General features: G+C 46.2%; 1 protein-coding gene across 4 annotated transcripts in view; it reads left to right on the top strand.

Moving 5' to 3' along the window:
- Positions 1 to 14,704, top strand: part of DCAF12 (DDB1 and CUL4 associated factor 12) — a 37,901-nt gene extending 23,197 nt beyond the window's left edge. For all 4 annotated transcript variants that reach the window (XM_009188622.2, XM_009188623.1, XM_003911589.3 and 1 more), the window contains exons 5-9: positions 1,662 to 1,855; positions 3,371 to 3,436; positions 7,672 to 7,834; positions 11,493 to 11,671; positions 12,557 to 14,704. In XM_009188622.2, the coding sequence (XP_009186886.1) occupies positions 1,662 to 1,855; positions 3,371 to 3,436; positions 7,672 to 7,834; positions 11,493 to 11,671; positions 12,557 to 12,715 (761 nt within the window). In that variant the 3' untranslated portion in view covers positions 12,716 to 14,704. The remainder of the gene's footprint in view (positions 1 to 1,661; positions 1,856 to 3,370; positions 3,437 to 7,671; positions 7,835 to 11,492; positions 11,672 to 12,556) is intronic.
- Positions 14,705 to 15,041: the final 337 nt, after the last annotated feature.

The raw sequence follows: 15,041 nt of genomic DNA, 5'->3' as shown, positions 1-15,041 counted from the left end.
TTAGTAGAGACGGGGTTTCACCATGTTGGTCAGGCTGATCTCAAACTCCTGACCTCGTTATCTGCCTACCTCAGCCTCCCAAAGTGCTGGGGTTACAGGCATGAGCCACTGTGCCTGGCCTGGTTTTTTAAGCTTTATTATTGTTTGCTAAGAGAAGTGATTTATCTTTTTAAGCATTCATTTTATTTATGTAGAACAGTCATTTCTTTTTCTTTTCTTTTTTTTTTTTTGGAGGCAGGGTCTTAACTCTGTTGCCCAGGGTGGTGGTGTGATCCCAGCTCACTGCATCCTTGACCTCTCCAGGCTCCAGTGACCCTCCAACGTCAGCCTCCTGGATAGCTGGGACTACAGGTTTGCGCTACCACACCTGGCTAATTTTGTATTTTTTGTAGAGACAGGGTTTTGCCATGTTACCCGGCCTCCCAGAGTGCTGGGATTAAAGGCATATACCACTGTACCCAGCCTAGAACAGTCGTCATTATTATCTTTTTTTTGTTTTGTTTTGTTTTTTGAGATGGGGTCTCACTCTGTCACCCAGGTTGGAGTCAGTGGCACAATCTCAGCTCACTGCGACTTCTGCTTCCCAGGCTCAAGCTATCCTCCCAGCTCAGCCTCCTGAGTAGCTGGGACCACAGGTGTGCACCACCAAACCTGGATAATTTTTTGTATTTTTGGTAGAGATGGGGTTTCGCCATGTTGCTCAGGCTGGTCTCAAACTCTTGAGCTCAGGTGGTCCACCTACCTCAGCCTCCCAAGGTGCTGGGATTACAGCTGTGAATGGTAATTCTTAAAAAAGAACAGTCTAGAACAGTCATTCTTAATAAAAGGATTGTGGGCCGAGCGCAGTGGCTCACACCTGTGATCCCTATACTTTGGGAGGCTGAGGTGGGTGGATCACCTGAGGTCTGGAGTTCAAGACCAGCCTGACCAACATGGAGAAACCCTGTCTCTACTGAAAATACAAAATTAGCCGGGCATGGTGACACATGCCTGTAATCCCAGCTACTCGGAAGGCTGAGGCAGGAGAATCGCTTGAACCCAGTAGGCGGAAGTTGTGGTGAGCCAGGATCACACCATTGCACTCCAGCCTGGGCAACAAGAGTGAAACTCTGTCCCCCCATGAGCCACCCAGGTGTGGTGGCTCATGCCTGTAATCCTAGCACTTTGGGAGGCCGAGGCAGGCTGATCACTGGAGCTCAGGAGTTCAAGACCAGCTTGGGCAACATGGTTAAACCCCGTCTCTACTAAAAATACAAAAAAAATAGCCAGGCATGGAGCAGGCACCTGTAATCCCAGCTGCTCGGGAGGGTGAGGCGTGGGAATCGCTTGAACCCAGGAGACGGAGGTTGCAGTGAGCTGAGATCGCACCACTGCACTCCAGCCTGGGTGACGAAGTGAGACTCTCTCAAAAAATAATAAAAAATAAATTTCAACAACCATGTCAAACTTAAATGTTTTAATGCCTAGACCTTAGGTGAATAATTCTCTTAGCGTAGCTATTAAAATGTCTACTGCTCTGTGTTCAGGGTGGGCCATCTGGCCAAGCTTCAGCACATATGAGGATGATGCACAGCTAGACTCTGAAAGCCCACTTTGGCATCTGTGGGATTTCCCATAGAGGGGTGGGTATATCTGACATCTGTGTTCTCCTGGCCCTGCAGGCTCACGTGATGGTTCTATGGGACTCTGGGAGGTGACAGATGATGTTTTGACCAAAAGTGATGCAAGACACAATGTGTCGCGGGTCCCTGTGTATGCACACATCACTCACAAGGCCTTAAAGGACATCCCCAAAGAGGACACAAACCCTGACAACTGCAAGGTTCGGGCTCTGGCCTTCAACAGCAAGAACAAGGTATGAACTTGTATAGGGATCCCTGAAGTCTATTCCTCTTGCTTATGTCTTGAGATATGCACTCCTTTTTCCTTCCCCATCAGTGCTTGCTATATAGCATGGTTCTGAGCCCACACATCACCTCTTAAAGGCTGAGTGATGCTGGTAAGAAATTATAACTGAGGCTCTGAAACCCACCCCTTCAGTTGGTCTCTGCAGTATTTCTCTGAGTGGTCTATATTTGTGGGTCAGCCTCACAGAATTCCCCTAGGGCCACCCTGATTTGACTGTCTCTCATTTGCACATGCCTTTGCAGGTGCTCTATTCTGGGCATGATTTTCATACCTGCTTCTGAAAACAATCACTTTTTTTCTCTTTGGTATTAATTCCTTTTTTTTTTGCTCTTGTCACCTAAGCAGGAGTGTAATGGCCGATCTCAGCTCACAGCAACCTCCGTCTCCCAGGTTCAAGCAATTCTTCTGCCTCAGCCTCCCAAGTAGCTGGGACTACAGGCGTGCACCACTCTGCGTGACTAATTTTGTATTTTTTAGTAGAGATGGTGTTTCACCATGTTGGCCAGGCTGGTCTCGAACTCCTGACCTCAGTTGATTCACTCTCCGTGGCCTCCCAAAGTGCTGGGATTACAAGCGTGAGGCATCACACCTAACCAGTATTCTTAACTGCCTACTTTCCCTTCACATTTCCACTAAGTCTTACCTTACTGAGTCAGATCTGATGCTGAGGGTTTAATAAAAGCAGAATGTTAGCCAGGCGCAGTGACTCACATCTGTAATCCCTACACTTTCAGAGGCCAAGGCAGGCAGATCACAAGGTCAGGAGTTTGAGACCAGCCTGGCCAACATGGTAAAACCTCATCTTTACTGAAAATACAAAAAAATTAGCTGGGCATGGTGGCATGTGCCTGTATTCCCAGCTACTCGGGAGGCTGAGGCGGGAGAATTGCTTGAACCTGGGAGGCAGAGGTTGCAGTGAGCCAAGATTGCGCCACTGCACTCCAGCCTGGGCCACAGAGGAAGACTCCGTCTCGAAAAAAAAAAAAAGCAGTGTCAGAATATGTACCCAGAGCCAGAGAAAGGCTTCTCCAAAATCTGAATCAGGCCACAGTTTGAAGGGTAGTTCCCTTAGCCTTCTATCCCATCTATATTTATGGCCTGAGGGTAGATTCATCTCTCCTAGATTAGACTCTTCACTTACAGAAATTCTCACACTATATTATGAAACTGTCCTTCACATGTGTGCCCTGCTTTAACTCTCCAACAGGATGTTGAGGAAATGATGGCATAGTGAGGAGTTTTTGAACCATGGGTGCCTGTGTTATTACTGGCAGCCTCAATTTAATATGCCATTCAGCTGTGTTCTGTAGGGTGAAGTAATGGTCTAATAATTACTGGCACCTCTGCTGGAATCATCCCAAGATAGGAGTAAAGGACCCTGACCTTAGATACCTCTCCTGCTTATTATCGTGGATTAGTTGCTATGGATGATAATATAACCTGGTTTTCATTGCTCTTGTAGGAATTGGGAGCAGTGTCTCTGGATGGCTACTTTCATCTCTGGAAGGCTGAAAATACACTATCTAAGGTGTGATGAACATGATTTGGTGGTTTTACATAATAATTCACCTTACAGTTAAAATACTGTAATTCTTGCTGAGCTTTTTCATTCTTGTTTATTTTACCTATTTATTTATTTTTGAGGCAGAGTGTCGCTCTGATGCCCAGGCTGGAGTGCAGTGGTACAATCTTGGCTCACTGCAACCCCTGCCTCCTGGGTTCAACCAATTCTTGTGCCTCAGCCACCAGAGTAGCTGGGATTACAGGCGTCTGCCAATATGCCCAGGTATTCTTTTGTATTTTTAGTAGGAACGTGGTCTCACCATGTTGGCCAGGTTGGTATTTTTATTTTTAGAGACAGTAAGTATAGGGTCTCACTTTGTCACCCAAGCTGGAGTGTAGTCATGGCTCATGGATCAGTGCAGCCTTGAACTCCTGGGCATAAGCAATCGTCTTGCCTCAGCCTCCCAAGTAGCTGAGACTATGGGCATGTGTCACCACACCCATCTGGTTTTTGTTTTGTTTTGTTTTGTTTTGTTAATTTTTTGTAGAGACAGAGTCTCGCTATGTTGCCCAGGCTGGTTTTGAACTCTTGACCTCAAGCGATCCTCCCATCTTGGTCTCCTGAAGTGCTGAGAGTTCAGGCATGAGCCATTGCACCTGGTCTCAATTCTTGTTTAAAAGACCAGTTCTCCAAAGGTCTGGGCATGTTTTTGCACAGTACATGAAATTTTGAGTCTGGTATGCCTCTCTTGCAGGAAAGTCTTTAAAGAGTAAGACAGGGTGATTCTTTCATATTGCAAAAGCTTCCTTAGAGGCTCCTTTGACTAGCAGTCCTCCTCAACAATGCATTTAAGTATTTCTTTGTAGATTAGTAACTACTTGGTGGCCGGGCACGGTGGCTCACGCCTGTAATCCCAGCACTTTGGGAGGCCGAGGCGGGCGGATCACAAGGTCAGGAGTTCGAGACCACGGTGAAACCCCGTCTCTACTAAAAATACAAAAAAAATTAGCTGGGCGCAGTGGCGGGCGCCTGTAGTCCCAGCTACTTGGGAGGCTGAGGCAGGAGAATGGCAGGAACCCGGAAGGTGGAGCTTGCAGTGAGCCGATTTCGCGCCACTGCACTCCAGCCAGGGGAACAGAGCGAGACTCCGTCTCAAAAAAAAATATATATATATATATATAAAAGATTAGTAACTACTTGGCATGCTGTACGAGAAGGAAAACCTAAGTGTTAGGAACCTTTGGCAATTGAAGATCGATCAAATTAAGATAAACTATCTCTGAAATAATCATGTAAGGTAATGAGAAAATAGACTTAATTTACAATACAAATTAATCATCCCTAATCCAGAATGCTCCAAAATCCAGTTGGGCACAATGTCTCACGCCTGTAATCCCAACACTTTGGGAGGCTGAAGCAGGAGGCTTGAGCCCAGGAGTTCAAAACTAGCCTAGGCAACACAGCAAGACCTGATCTCTGCAAAAAAAATTTAAAAATTAGCCATACATTGTGGCACATGCCTGTAGTCCCAGCTACTGGAGGGTAATGGTGCTGAGGTGGTAGGACTGCTTGAGCCAAGGAGGTCAAGGCTGCAGCGAGCCGTAATTTTGCCACTGCACTCCAGCATGGGTGACAAAGCGAGACCCTATCTCAAAAAAAGAAAAAAAAAAAGTCAGGCGTGGTGGCTCAGGCCTGTAATCCCAGCACTTTGGGAGGCCAAGGCAGATGGATCACGAGGTCAAGAGATCGAGACCATTCTGGCCAACATAGTGAAACCCTGTCTCTACTAAAAATACATAAATAGCTGGGCGTGGTGGTGGGCTCCTGTAGTCCCAGGTATTCGGGAGGCTGAGGCAGGAGAATCGCTTGAACCCAGGAGGCGAAAGTTGCAGTGAGCTGAGATCGTGCCACTGCACTCCAGCCTGGCAACAGAGCAAGACTCTCTCAAAAAAAAGAAAAAAAAAAAAAAAGGCTCCAAAGTCCAAAACTTTTTGAGCACCAACGCAATGCCACAAGTGGAAAATTTCACACCAGACACCTTTGCTTTCTGACGGGTCAGTGTACCAAACATTGTTTCATGCAGAAAATTATTTAAAATATTATATAAAATTACCTTCAGTCTATGTGTATAAGATGTATATGAAACATAAATGAGGCCGGGCACGGTGGCTCAAGCCTGTAATCCCAGCACTTTGGGAGGCCGAGACGGGCAGATCACGAGGTCAGGAGATCGAGACCATCCTGGCTAACCCACAAACCCCGTCTCTACTAAAAAAAATACAAAAAACTAGTCGGGCGTGGTGGTGGGTGCCTGTAGTCCCAGCTACTCGGGAGGCTGAGGCAGGAGAATGGCGTGAACCCGGGAGGCGGAGCTTGCAGTGAGCTGAGATGGTGCCACTGCACTCCAGCCTGGGGGACAGAGCGAGACTCCATCTCAATAAAAAAGAAACATAAGGCCGGGCGCGGTGGCTCAAGCCTGTAATCTCAGCACTTTGGGAGGCCGAGACGGGCGGATCACGAGGTCAGGAGATCGAGACCATCCTGGCTAACACGGTGAAACCCCGTCTCTACTAAAAAATACAAAAAACTAGCCGGGCGAGGTGGTGGGCGCCTGTAGTCCCAGCTACTCGGGAGGCTGAGGCAGGAGAATGGCGTGAACCCGGGAGGCGGAGCTTGCAGTGAGCTTTGATCCGGCCACTGCACTCCAGCCTGGGCGACAGAGCGAGACTCCGTCTCAAAAAAAAAAAAAAAAAAAAAAAAAAAAGAAACATAAATGAATTTTGCAGTTAGACTTGGGTGCCATCCCCAAGAATAGCTCATTACATATATGTAGATATTTTAAATCCTGGGCCAGGCTTGGTGGCTCACGCCTGTAATCCCAGCACTTTGGGAGGCCAAGGCGGGCGTATCACAAGGTCAGGAGATGGAGACCATCCTGGCTAACATGGTGAAACCCCATCTCTACTAAAAATACAAAAAATTAGCCAGGCGTGGTGGCGGGCACCTGTAGTCCCAGCTACCCAGGAGGCTGAGGCAGGAGAATGGCGTGAACCCAGGAGGCGGAGCTTTCAGTGAGCCGAGATCGCGCCACTGCACTCTGGCCTGGGAGACAGTGCGAGACTCCATCTCAAAAAAAAAAAAAAATCTGGAGAAATCCAAAATTCAAAACATTTGTAGTCACAAGCATTTTGGATGAGGGTGACTCAACAAGCAACTTTACAGAGTTAAACCTACTTGTGAATCATTTGTCTTTTTTTTTTTTTTTTTTTGAGACAGTCTCACTTTGTTGCCCAGGCTAGAGTGCAGTGGCACGATCTCAGCTCACTGCAACCTCCGCCTCCCAGGTTCAAGCGATTCTCCTGCCTCAGCCTCCTGAGTAGCTGGGATTACAGGCATGTACCACCACCGCTAGCTAATTTTTTGTGTTTTTAGTAGAGATGGGGTCTCACCAGGTTGGCCAGCGTGGTCTCAAACTCCTGACCTCAGGTGATCTGCCTGCCTCAGCCTCCCAAAGTGCTGGGATTATAGGTATTAGCCACAGTGCCCAGCTTTTTGTCTTCTTCTTATCCTAGAGGACTTTGCAAGAGGAAGCAGGGTTCCAGGAATTAGTGATTCCTTCATGTCACGATAGCCTTTGAGCTCCACTGACCTTGTATGCTCTTATGTGTAGTATGCACTTATGTGTAGTATGCACCCACTGAGGATTTGCTAACTGACAGAGACCCAGGGTTAAGGCAGATGTGGGTTATCTGGGATTAAGCTAGTCCCATGAGTGTGCTTTCTATAGCATACAATTCCCATTCAGGTGGGAAGGTGAGGTGGAGGTAGCCAGAGATCAGCCTCTTTATCTGAAAAGCACTGAGGTGGCCCTTACTGGCAGACAGAACAGAGTGGGACCATGGCTTTAGTGCCCTGGAACGATTCCCAGAAACAACCTGAATAGTTGAAACAGCCTACCAAGAAAGGCCTTGGCCTTTCCAGCTACTTCTGATTATTTATTCCAGATTTACCTTTTCCCCAGCCTGTCTCTTTCATTATCTAGGTCTTATTTTTTATTACAGTCAACTCGTCTTTCTCCTGTATACCTAGGGGTGGAACAGAGTGTTATTTCTGTAATCAGGGCTTGATTTTATGTGGCTTTTGTTTGAGGGAAGCCCACCGAGGTGGGAGTCCAGAAACAATATCCCTGCACTGTGGCCGAGCACAGTGGCTTATGCCTCTCTGCTGATGCCATGGTTATATCTCTCCTCTATTTTCAGCTCCTCTCCACCAAACTGCCATATTGCCGTGAGAACGTGTGTCTGGCCTATGGTAGTGAATGGTCAGTGTATGCAGTGGGCTCCCAAGCTCATGTCTCCTTCTTGGATCCACGGCAGCCATCATACAATGTCAAGTCTGTCTGTTCCAGGGAGCGAGGCAGTGGTAAGAGTCCCTGTGTGCACCTCAGGCCTACAGCTGAACTGCATATGGGTTCTGACTTTCAGTGTCTTTGTTGGTTTCCAAACAGGTATAGTGCTCTGTATGGAACATACAAAAATGTGTTCAAAAAGGGGAGTGACGGCTGGGCGCGGTGACTTACGCCTGTAATCCCAGCACTTGGGGAGGCTGAGGCAGGCGGATCACCTGAGGTCGGGAGTTTGAGACCAGCCTGACCAATATGGAGAAGCCCTGTCTCTACTAAAAATACAAAATTAGCCGGGCACAGTGGTGCATGCCTGTAATCCCAGCTACTCGGGAGGCTGAGGCAGGAGAATCACTTGAACCTGGTCAGCGGAGGTTGCAGTGAGCTGAGATCGCACCATTGCACTCCAGCTTGGGCAACGAGAGCGAAACTCTGTCTCAAAAAAAAAAAGGGGGGGGGGGGGGGGGGGGAGTGACACAAAAGGGCACTAGGCTTTCAAACACCACAGACAAATGTGTGGCCACAGAAGCCTTTGTTGGAAGCCACCAGTGAGGATATTAGTTAGTAGTTTCCATGTTCTTTTAGAAAGCCCTACTTTCTTTCTTTCTTTCTTTTTTTTTTTTTTTTTTTGAGGCAGAGTCTCCCTCTAACACCAGGCTGGAGTGCAGTGGTGTGATCTCGGCTCACTGCAACCTCTGCCTTCCAAGTTCAAGTGATTCTCCTGCCTCAGCCTCCCGAGTAGCTGGGACTACAGGCATACACCACCACGCCCAACTAATTTTTGTACTTTTAGTAGAGACGGAGTTTCACTATGTTGGCCAGGATGGCCTTGATCTCTTGACCTTGTGATCCACCCACCTTGGCCTCCCAGAGTGCTGGGATTACAGGCGTGAGCCACTGCACCTGGCCGAGAACCCTACTTTCTGTCCTGTGGTAATTTTTTTGCTGTGGTCCTGCCTAAACTAAAATTCCATTTATGCTAAGATGTGGCATGGTGGGATAAGGAGGAAGTTTACAAAGGGTAATGAGTATGTTCATTATGTAGATTGTGGTTATGATGTCATGGATATATACATATGTTAGAACCTCAAATAGTATACTTTATGTGCCGTATATTGTATGACAAACCTCAATGAGGCTGAAGAAAATACTGAATTTAGTTCTGACCACTGGGTAAATTAAGCTTCCACCTCAAATCTTTTATAGCATGTTCTCTGTAAGAGCACCCTCATTCTTTATTGAAGAGGGAAAAAATACTTATTCCAGTGTACTTTGAAGGTTTCAGAATACCTTTTTCTGACATCCCATTTCATCATACCAAGAACCCTGTGGGAAGCAGATGAGAAAAGATAGTTTTACACATAAGACCTAGAGCCAGCTAAATAACTTGCCCAGCATCACACAGCTTAATGGGGGAACAGCTAGGGACCAGAATCCAACTTAACAAATTGTATTTTCTTTATCTCACTTTATCTCATTTTCTCATGCAAAACTATGGCTGTGTTATCATGAGAGTCCTAAAAGGCACACTGTGGATCATAGTTCACCCTCTCTTTTTCAAGTAGTGTTTATTCCTGTGCAGATACTGCAAAGTAGCTTTTGTTTGGGTCTTTTTTTTTTTTTTTTTTGGAGACAGGGTCCTCACTCTGTTGGCCAGGCTGGAGGACAGTGGCGCAATCTCGGCTCTTTGCAGCTTCCACCTGCCAGGCTCAAGCAGTCCTCCCACCTCAGCCTCCCAAGTAGCTGGGACTATAAGCGTCCACCACCTCATTCAGCTAATTTTTGTATTTTTGTAGAGACAGGTTCTCATCATGTTGCCCAGACTTGTCTCAAACTCTTGGGCCACCCACCTCAGCCTCCCAAAGTGTGTGCTAAGATTATAGGGATTACAGGCATGAGACACTGTGCCCAGCTATTTCTTTTTTTTTTTTTTTTTGAGATGAGTCTAGCTCTGTCACCCAGGCTGGAGTGAAGTGGCGTGATCTCAGCTTACTGCACCCTTTGCCTCCCAGGTTCAAGCGATTCTCCTGCATTAGCCTCCTGAGCAGCTGGGACTACAGGCGTGTACCACCATGCCCAACTAATTTTTATGTTTTTAGTAGAGATGGCGTTTCACCATGTTGGCCAGACTGGTCTCAAACTCCTGACCTCAAGTGATCCACTCGCCTTGGGCCTCCCAAAGTGCTGGGATTACAGGCTTGAGCCACCATGCCCAGCCTATTTTTTCTTAATTATAGTTAAAATGCTTATATTTTAGAACAAAGAATAATGTATAATGAGAGTAGTAGAGAAAGGAATAAATAGGGCCAGACGCAGTGGCTGATGCCTGTAATCCCAGCACTCTGGGAGCCTGAGACAGGTGGATCACCTGAGGTCAGGAGTTCAAGACCAGCCTGATCAACATGGTGAAACCCCATCTCTACTAAAAATACAAAAAAAATTAGCTGGGGGTGGTAGCGGGTGCCTGTAGTTCCAGCTACTTGGGAGGCTGAGGTGGGAGAATCACTTGAATCTGGGAGGCAGAGGTTGCAGTGAGCCAAGACTGAGCCACTGCACTCCAGCTTTGGCAACAGAGACTCTTGTCTCAAAAAAAAAAAAAAAAAAAAGAGAAAAGACTTAGTAGGTTTGGCTGTAATAATGTATGCAATGAAAAGTTTTAAGAGATTTTTGGTACTGTTTAATGGGGGTAATTTTCATACCTAGTAAGGAAATACTGGTTCCACAAATATTATCCAGTTCTTATATGCCAAGAGACATCTTCATATCCCAAGCACTGATTTGATCCCCAAGTACAGCAGATGTGTTTTCCTTGTGATCTAAAGTAATTACATGACTTGTCTTAAACTTCTTTGGGTATTTAATTCTGGGCTTTTTGCCACTCTCAAAACATCTAATACCAGATAAAGACTTCTTGCACTGTGGCCGAGCACAGTGGCTCATGCCTGTAATCCCAGCACTTTGGGAGGCCGAGGTGGATCACTTGAGGTCAGGAGTTCAAGACCAGCCTGGCCAACGTGGTGAAACCCTGTCTGTACTGAAAATGCAAGAATTAGCTAAGTGTGGTGGCAGGAGCCAGTAATCCCAGCTACTTGGGAGGCTAAGGCAGGAGAATCACTTGAACCTGGACGGCAGAGGTTGCGGTAAACCAAGATCGCGCCATTGCACTCCAACCTGGGCGACAGAGTGAGACTGCATCTCAAAAAATAAAAAAAGACTTCTTGCATTTGCCACAGTAGCGGTTTTAGGTCAAATATAAGGAATCCTTGATGACTTAATGATTTATAAATATGCAGATTACCTTGAGTTGCAGTGTAGGTTGGAAACATATGATGGAGAAAAGTTTAGAGTTATGAAAGATGACTCCAGAGTGAGTTGAGAGGAAGCAAGGAAGTTCTGAGTACTTACAGTCTTCAGTCAAAAGCATCTTGAGCATCATCGGGAATCTGACACTTTTCCAAGGCTTCTCGGACGGTTTCTGTTAGTGTGTGGATAGGCAGGATGGCATCAGGATTCTCTTTGCTTTTTCATGAGCTAACTTGCCATTGGGAAAGCACTGTCTGATACGTTGAGGGGAGCGGGGTGGACAGTGGAAACTCAGTGTTGCAGAAATTCAGGCTAGCAGACAGTCAAGCAAATATTCTCTCCCACCTCACTGCCTTTTACTTTTCTCTCTTTCAGGAATCCGGTCCGTGAGTTTCTATGAGCACATCATCACTGTGGGAACTGGGCAGGGCTCCCTGCTGTTCTATGACATCCGAGCTCAGAGATTTCTGGAAGAGAGGCTCTCAGCTTGTTATGGGTCCAAGCCCAGACTAGCAGGGGAGAATCTGAAACTAACCACTGGCAAAGGCTGGCTGGTGAGTAAGCCCCTGCCTGAGATGACTGCTACACAGTAACAGAAAAATTATCTTCCTCTACCCCTCAGCCCCCACTGACACACCATCTACTCACACTTTTTCACCAGTAAAAGGCACTCCTTGGAACAGGAGAAGACTTCCCCCTGATCTTGCTTTTGTGTCTCTACGTTACCTGTGGGAAAACTGAGGCCCAGTAAAACACACTGGTTGACTTAGGATTTTCCCCAAGGCATAATAGAGGAACCTCCCACCACAGCTGTCAGTGAATTTTTTTTTTTTTTTTTTAGACAGCATCACTGTGTTGCCCAGGCTGGAGTGCAGTAGTGTGATCATAGCTTACTGTATGTAGCCTTGAACTCCTGGGCTCAAGCAGTCCTCCTGCCTCAGCCTCCCAAGTAGCTGGGACCACAGGCATATGCACTATGCCTGGCTAATTTATTTTTTTTAGTAGAGATGGGGTCTCGCCACATTGCCCAGGCTGGTCTCAAACTCGTGGGCTCAAGTGATTCTCTCACCTTGGCCTCCTAAAATTCTGAGATCACAGCCATGAACCAGTGCGCCCTACCTCCAGTGAATTATTCAAGTGTTTGGTTCTTTCTCCTGTGTCTAGCAGGTGGAGGGAAAATAGAACTTTGGTTCGAACTCTGCTGAGAAGAACTGAGCCTTGTATAGCAATTCTTCAGCTGCTCCGTTCTTCCCTAATGTTTAGTTGGAAAAATGAGGCCCCGATTCCCATGAGAATCAACCAGCGAATCTCCTGACATGAGGTTGTACCTGTAGAACCCTGTTCCCTTAAGGAGACCAGAAAGCATTCCTGTCCCTTCCTCCCCCTTTTCCTGCCCCATGGCTAGAGGTGCTAATTGTAGTCCTTTTCTCTTCCCATAGAACCATGATGAAACCTGGAGGAATTACTTTTCAGACATTGACTTCTTCCCCAATGCTGTTTACACCCACTGCTACGACTCGTCTGGAACGAAACTCTTTGTGGCAGGAGGTCCCCTCCCTTCAGGGCTCCATGGAAACTATGCTGGGCTCTGGAGTTAATGACAACTCCCCAAATGCAGAGATTTACACTAACTTCCATCCTCAGTTTCCTTGTTTCTTCTGATTTTTTTTTTCCTAATTGTGTGAGGCTCTTGTGTTTTAGTGGGAACACCAAAGTTTGCCTATAGTTTAGGCACTTAATAGGAAGAAGCTCTGTACAGAAATCTGAAGGTTGTTTGGTTTTTTGTTTTCCCCTTTGGTAATCAAAATTTTACTATCTTTTATTCTGGCTTTTCAACCAAACATTGTTGCTAATCCCTATTTTTCTTTAAGTGACACACATTCTCCCCTCTCTGGCTTCTTTAGGCTGAAATGACATAGTCATTCTCACCCTTACTTCACTCTTGAGAGGTAGGGCTCCTTTATAATTATATGGTTGCTGTCAGACTTTCTGTGAAAGTTTGGGAGCTGTGTGTGTGTGAGAGAGATCTTGTCTGTGTGTGTGTGTGTGTGTGAGTGAGTGTGAGTGTGTGATCTTGTGTGCCTGTAGGTACTGTGTGTCACTGAAATTACCTGGAGTGAGGATTACTTGTAATTAAAATATTTATAAAAGAAACAACTTTATTCACAGAGTCCAGCTTTGGGACTAGTCTGTAACTTGTTTTTTAAAGTCTAACAACACTGATAATAGGAAGTAAAAACAGAAAGGAAAAGAAATTACCACTGGGAAAATCTTTTGAGTTAGATTGCAGGCTTCCTGGGGCCTCCTGTGCCAGGACTGCAAAGTGATCCAGCCCTACCTGTCTTCCCACCTGTGTGCCCCGTGTGGGAAGCTGGTGTCACTTCCCCTTCCCACCCTCACATCTGCTTAGCCAGTAGCCACACCCCTAAAACATCAGACTCACCATCCAGGTTCAGCTCTAGAGGCTGCAAAAGGCTTCATGGGACTTGGTAAAGAGAATCCCCATCCTAGCTTCTCTCTCCATCCCCTCAAGACCTGATCTGGTGTTTAAGGGGCCTGGAGCTGGGAGTCTCAAGTCTGCTAAGGTTCACATCCATAGTCCTCTTGGCTTTGAGGAGAATCCTCTCTGCCATTCTTCCAATCTCCTCAATGGGTTTTGCTTTTATTTTCTAAATTGGGTTAAGTCTAAGAAGGTGGGGGTGAGCAGGGGGTTTATCTGTGTGTAGTGAGTGCTTCATGTGTGGAATACTCATTTTCCCACTGCAGCGGGACTTGGGGTTGAAGCCACCCCTCCTACTCTGCTGGCTTAGCCCTGAGATGGTGACAGGCTGGCCTGCAGTCAGCGTCATTGTGCATGTAACAGCATCGATGTGATTAGTAATTTGTCTGTTCCTCCCTTGAACTGTCTGTTTAGTCTGGGGTTTTTTAACTTGCAGGCGACTGACTGTGATGTCCACTTGTTCCTTGATTTTTACACATCATGTCAAAGATAACAGCTCTTCCCACCCACGAATTCCTCTAAGCACATACTCTGCTTTTCTGTCAACATCCCATTGTGGGGAAAGGAAAAGTCATATTTATTCCTGCACCCCAGTTTTTTAACTTGCTCTCCCAGTTGTCCCCCTCTTCTCTGGGTGTAAGTAGGGAAATTGGAAAAAAATAATACATATATCCTCCTTTTAATGGTGAGGGGCTGCTGGAAAGGAGAGACAGCAAGTCCACCCTAACTTGTTACACAGCACATACCACAGGTTCTGGAATTCTCATCTTCGAACCTAGAGAAATAGGTGCTATAAACAGGGAATTAAGCAAAATGCTGGATGCTATAGATCTTTTAATTGTCTTAATTTTTTTTCTATTATTAAACTACAGGCTGTAGATTTCTTAGTTCTCACAGAACTTCTATCATTTTAAACTGACTTGTATATTAAAAAAACAAAAAAAATCTTCAGTAGGATGTTTTGTACTATTGCCAGACCCTCTTCTGTGATGGGTAATGCATTTGATTGTTTGAGATTTTCTGTTTTTAAAAATGTAGCACTTGACTTTTTGCCAAGGAAAAAAATAAAAATTATTCCAGTGCAAAATGGTGTGAGTGAGTATTATGTAGCCAGGAGCCTGCAAAAAAGGCCCCATATGACTAATTGGAAGGTTGGCTTGAGCTGTTGGGACTGCTTGTGGCAGATGGAGAACACAAGCACTACCTCCAGGTTAAAGGCAGGTCAAGTGCAGACACAGATGCTAAGACCTGGTAGGTCCAGGTCCCCAACTCTAGCCCAAGATCAGTTGCTCTGAGGCCTAGCTGCGGGTGGATATGCCCAGGGTAGCAAAGTAGTGTGATGTTACTTCTCTCACATAAGTAAGGGTTGGTAATAGGCCCTGTCTGCTTGGATGGTGCCCTGAGAATGACTCTGAAAGTGTTTG

Source organism: Papio anubis, chromosome 13, assembly GCF_008728515.1.
Source record: "Papio anubis isolate 15944 chromosome 13, Panubis1.0, whole genome shotgun sequence".
NCBI lineage: Eukaryota > Metazoa > Chordata > Mammalia > Primates > Cercopithecidae > Papio > Papio anubis.
This window is presented reverse-complemented; position numbering and strand designations above follow the sequence as displayed.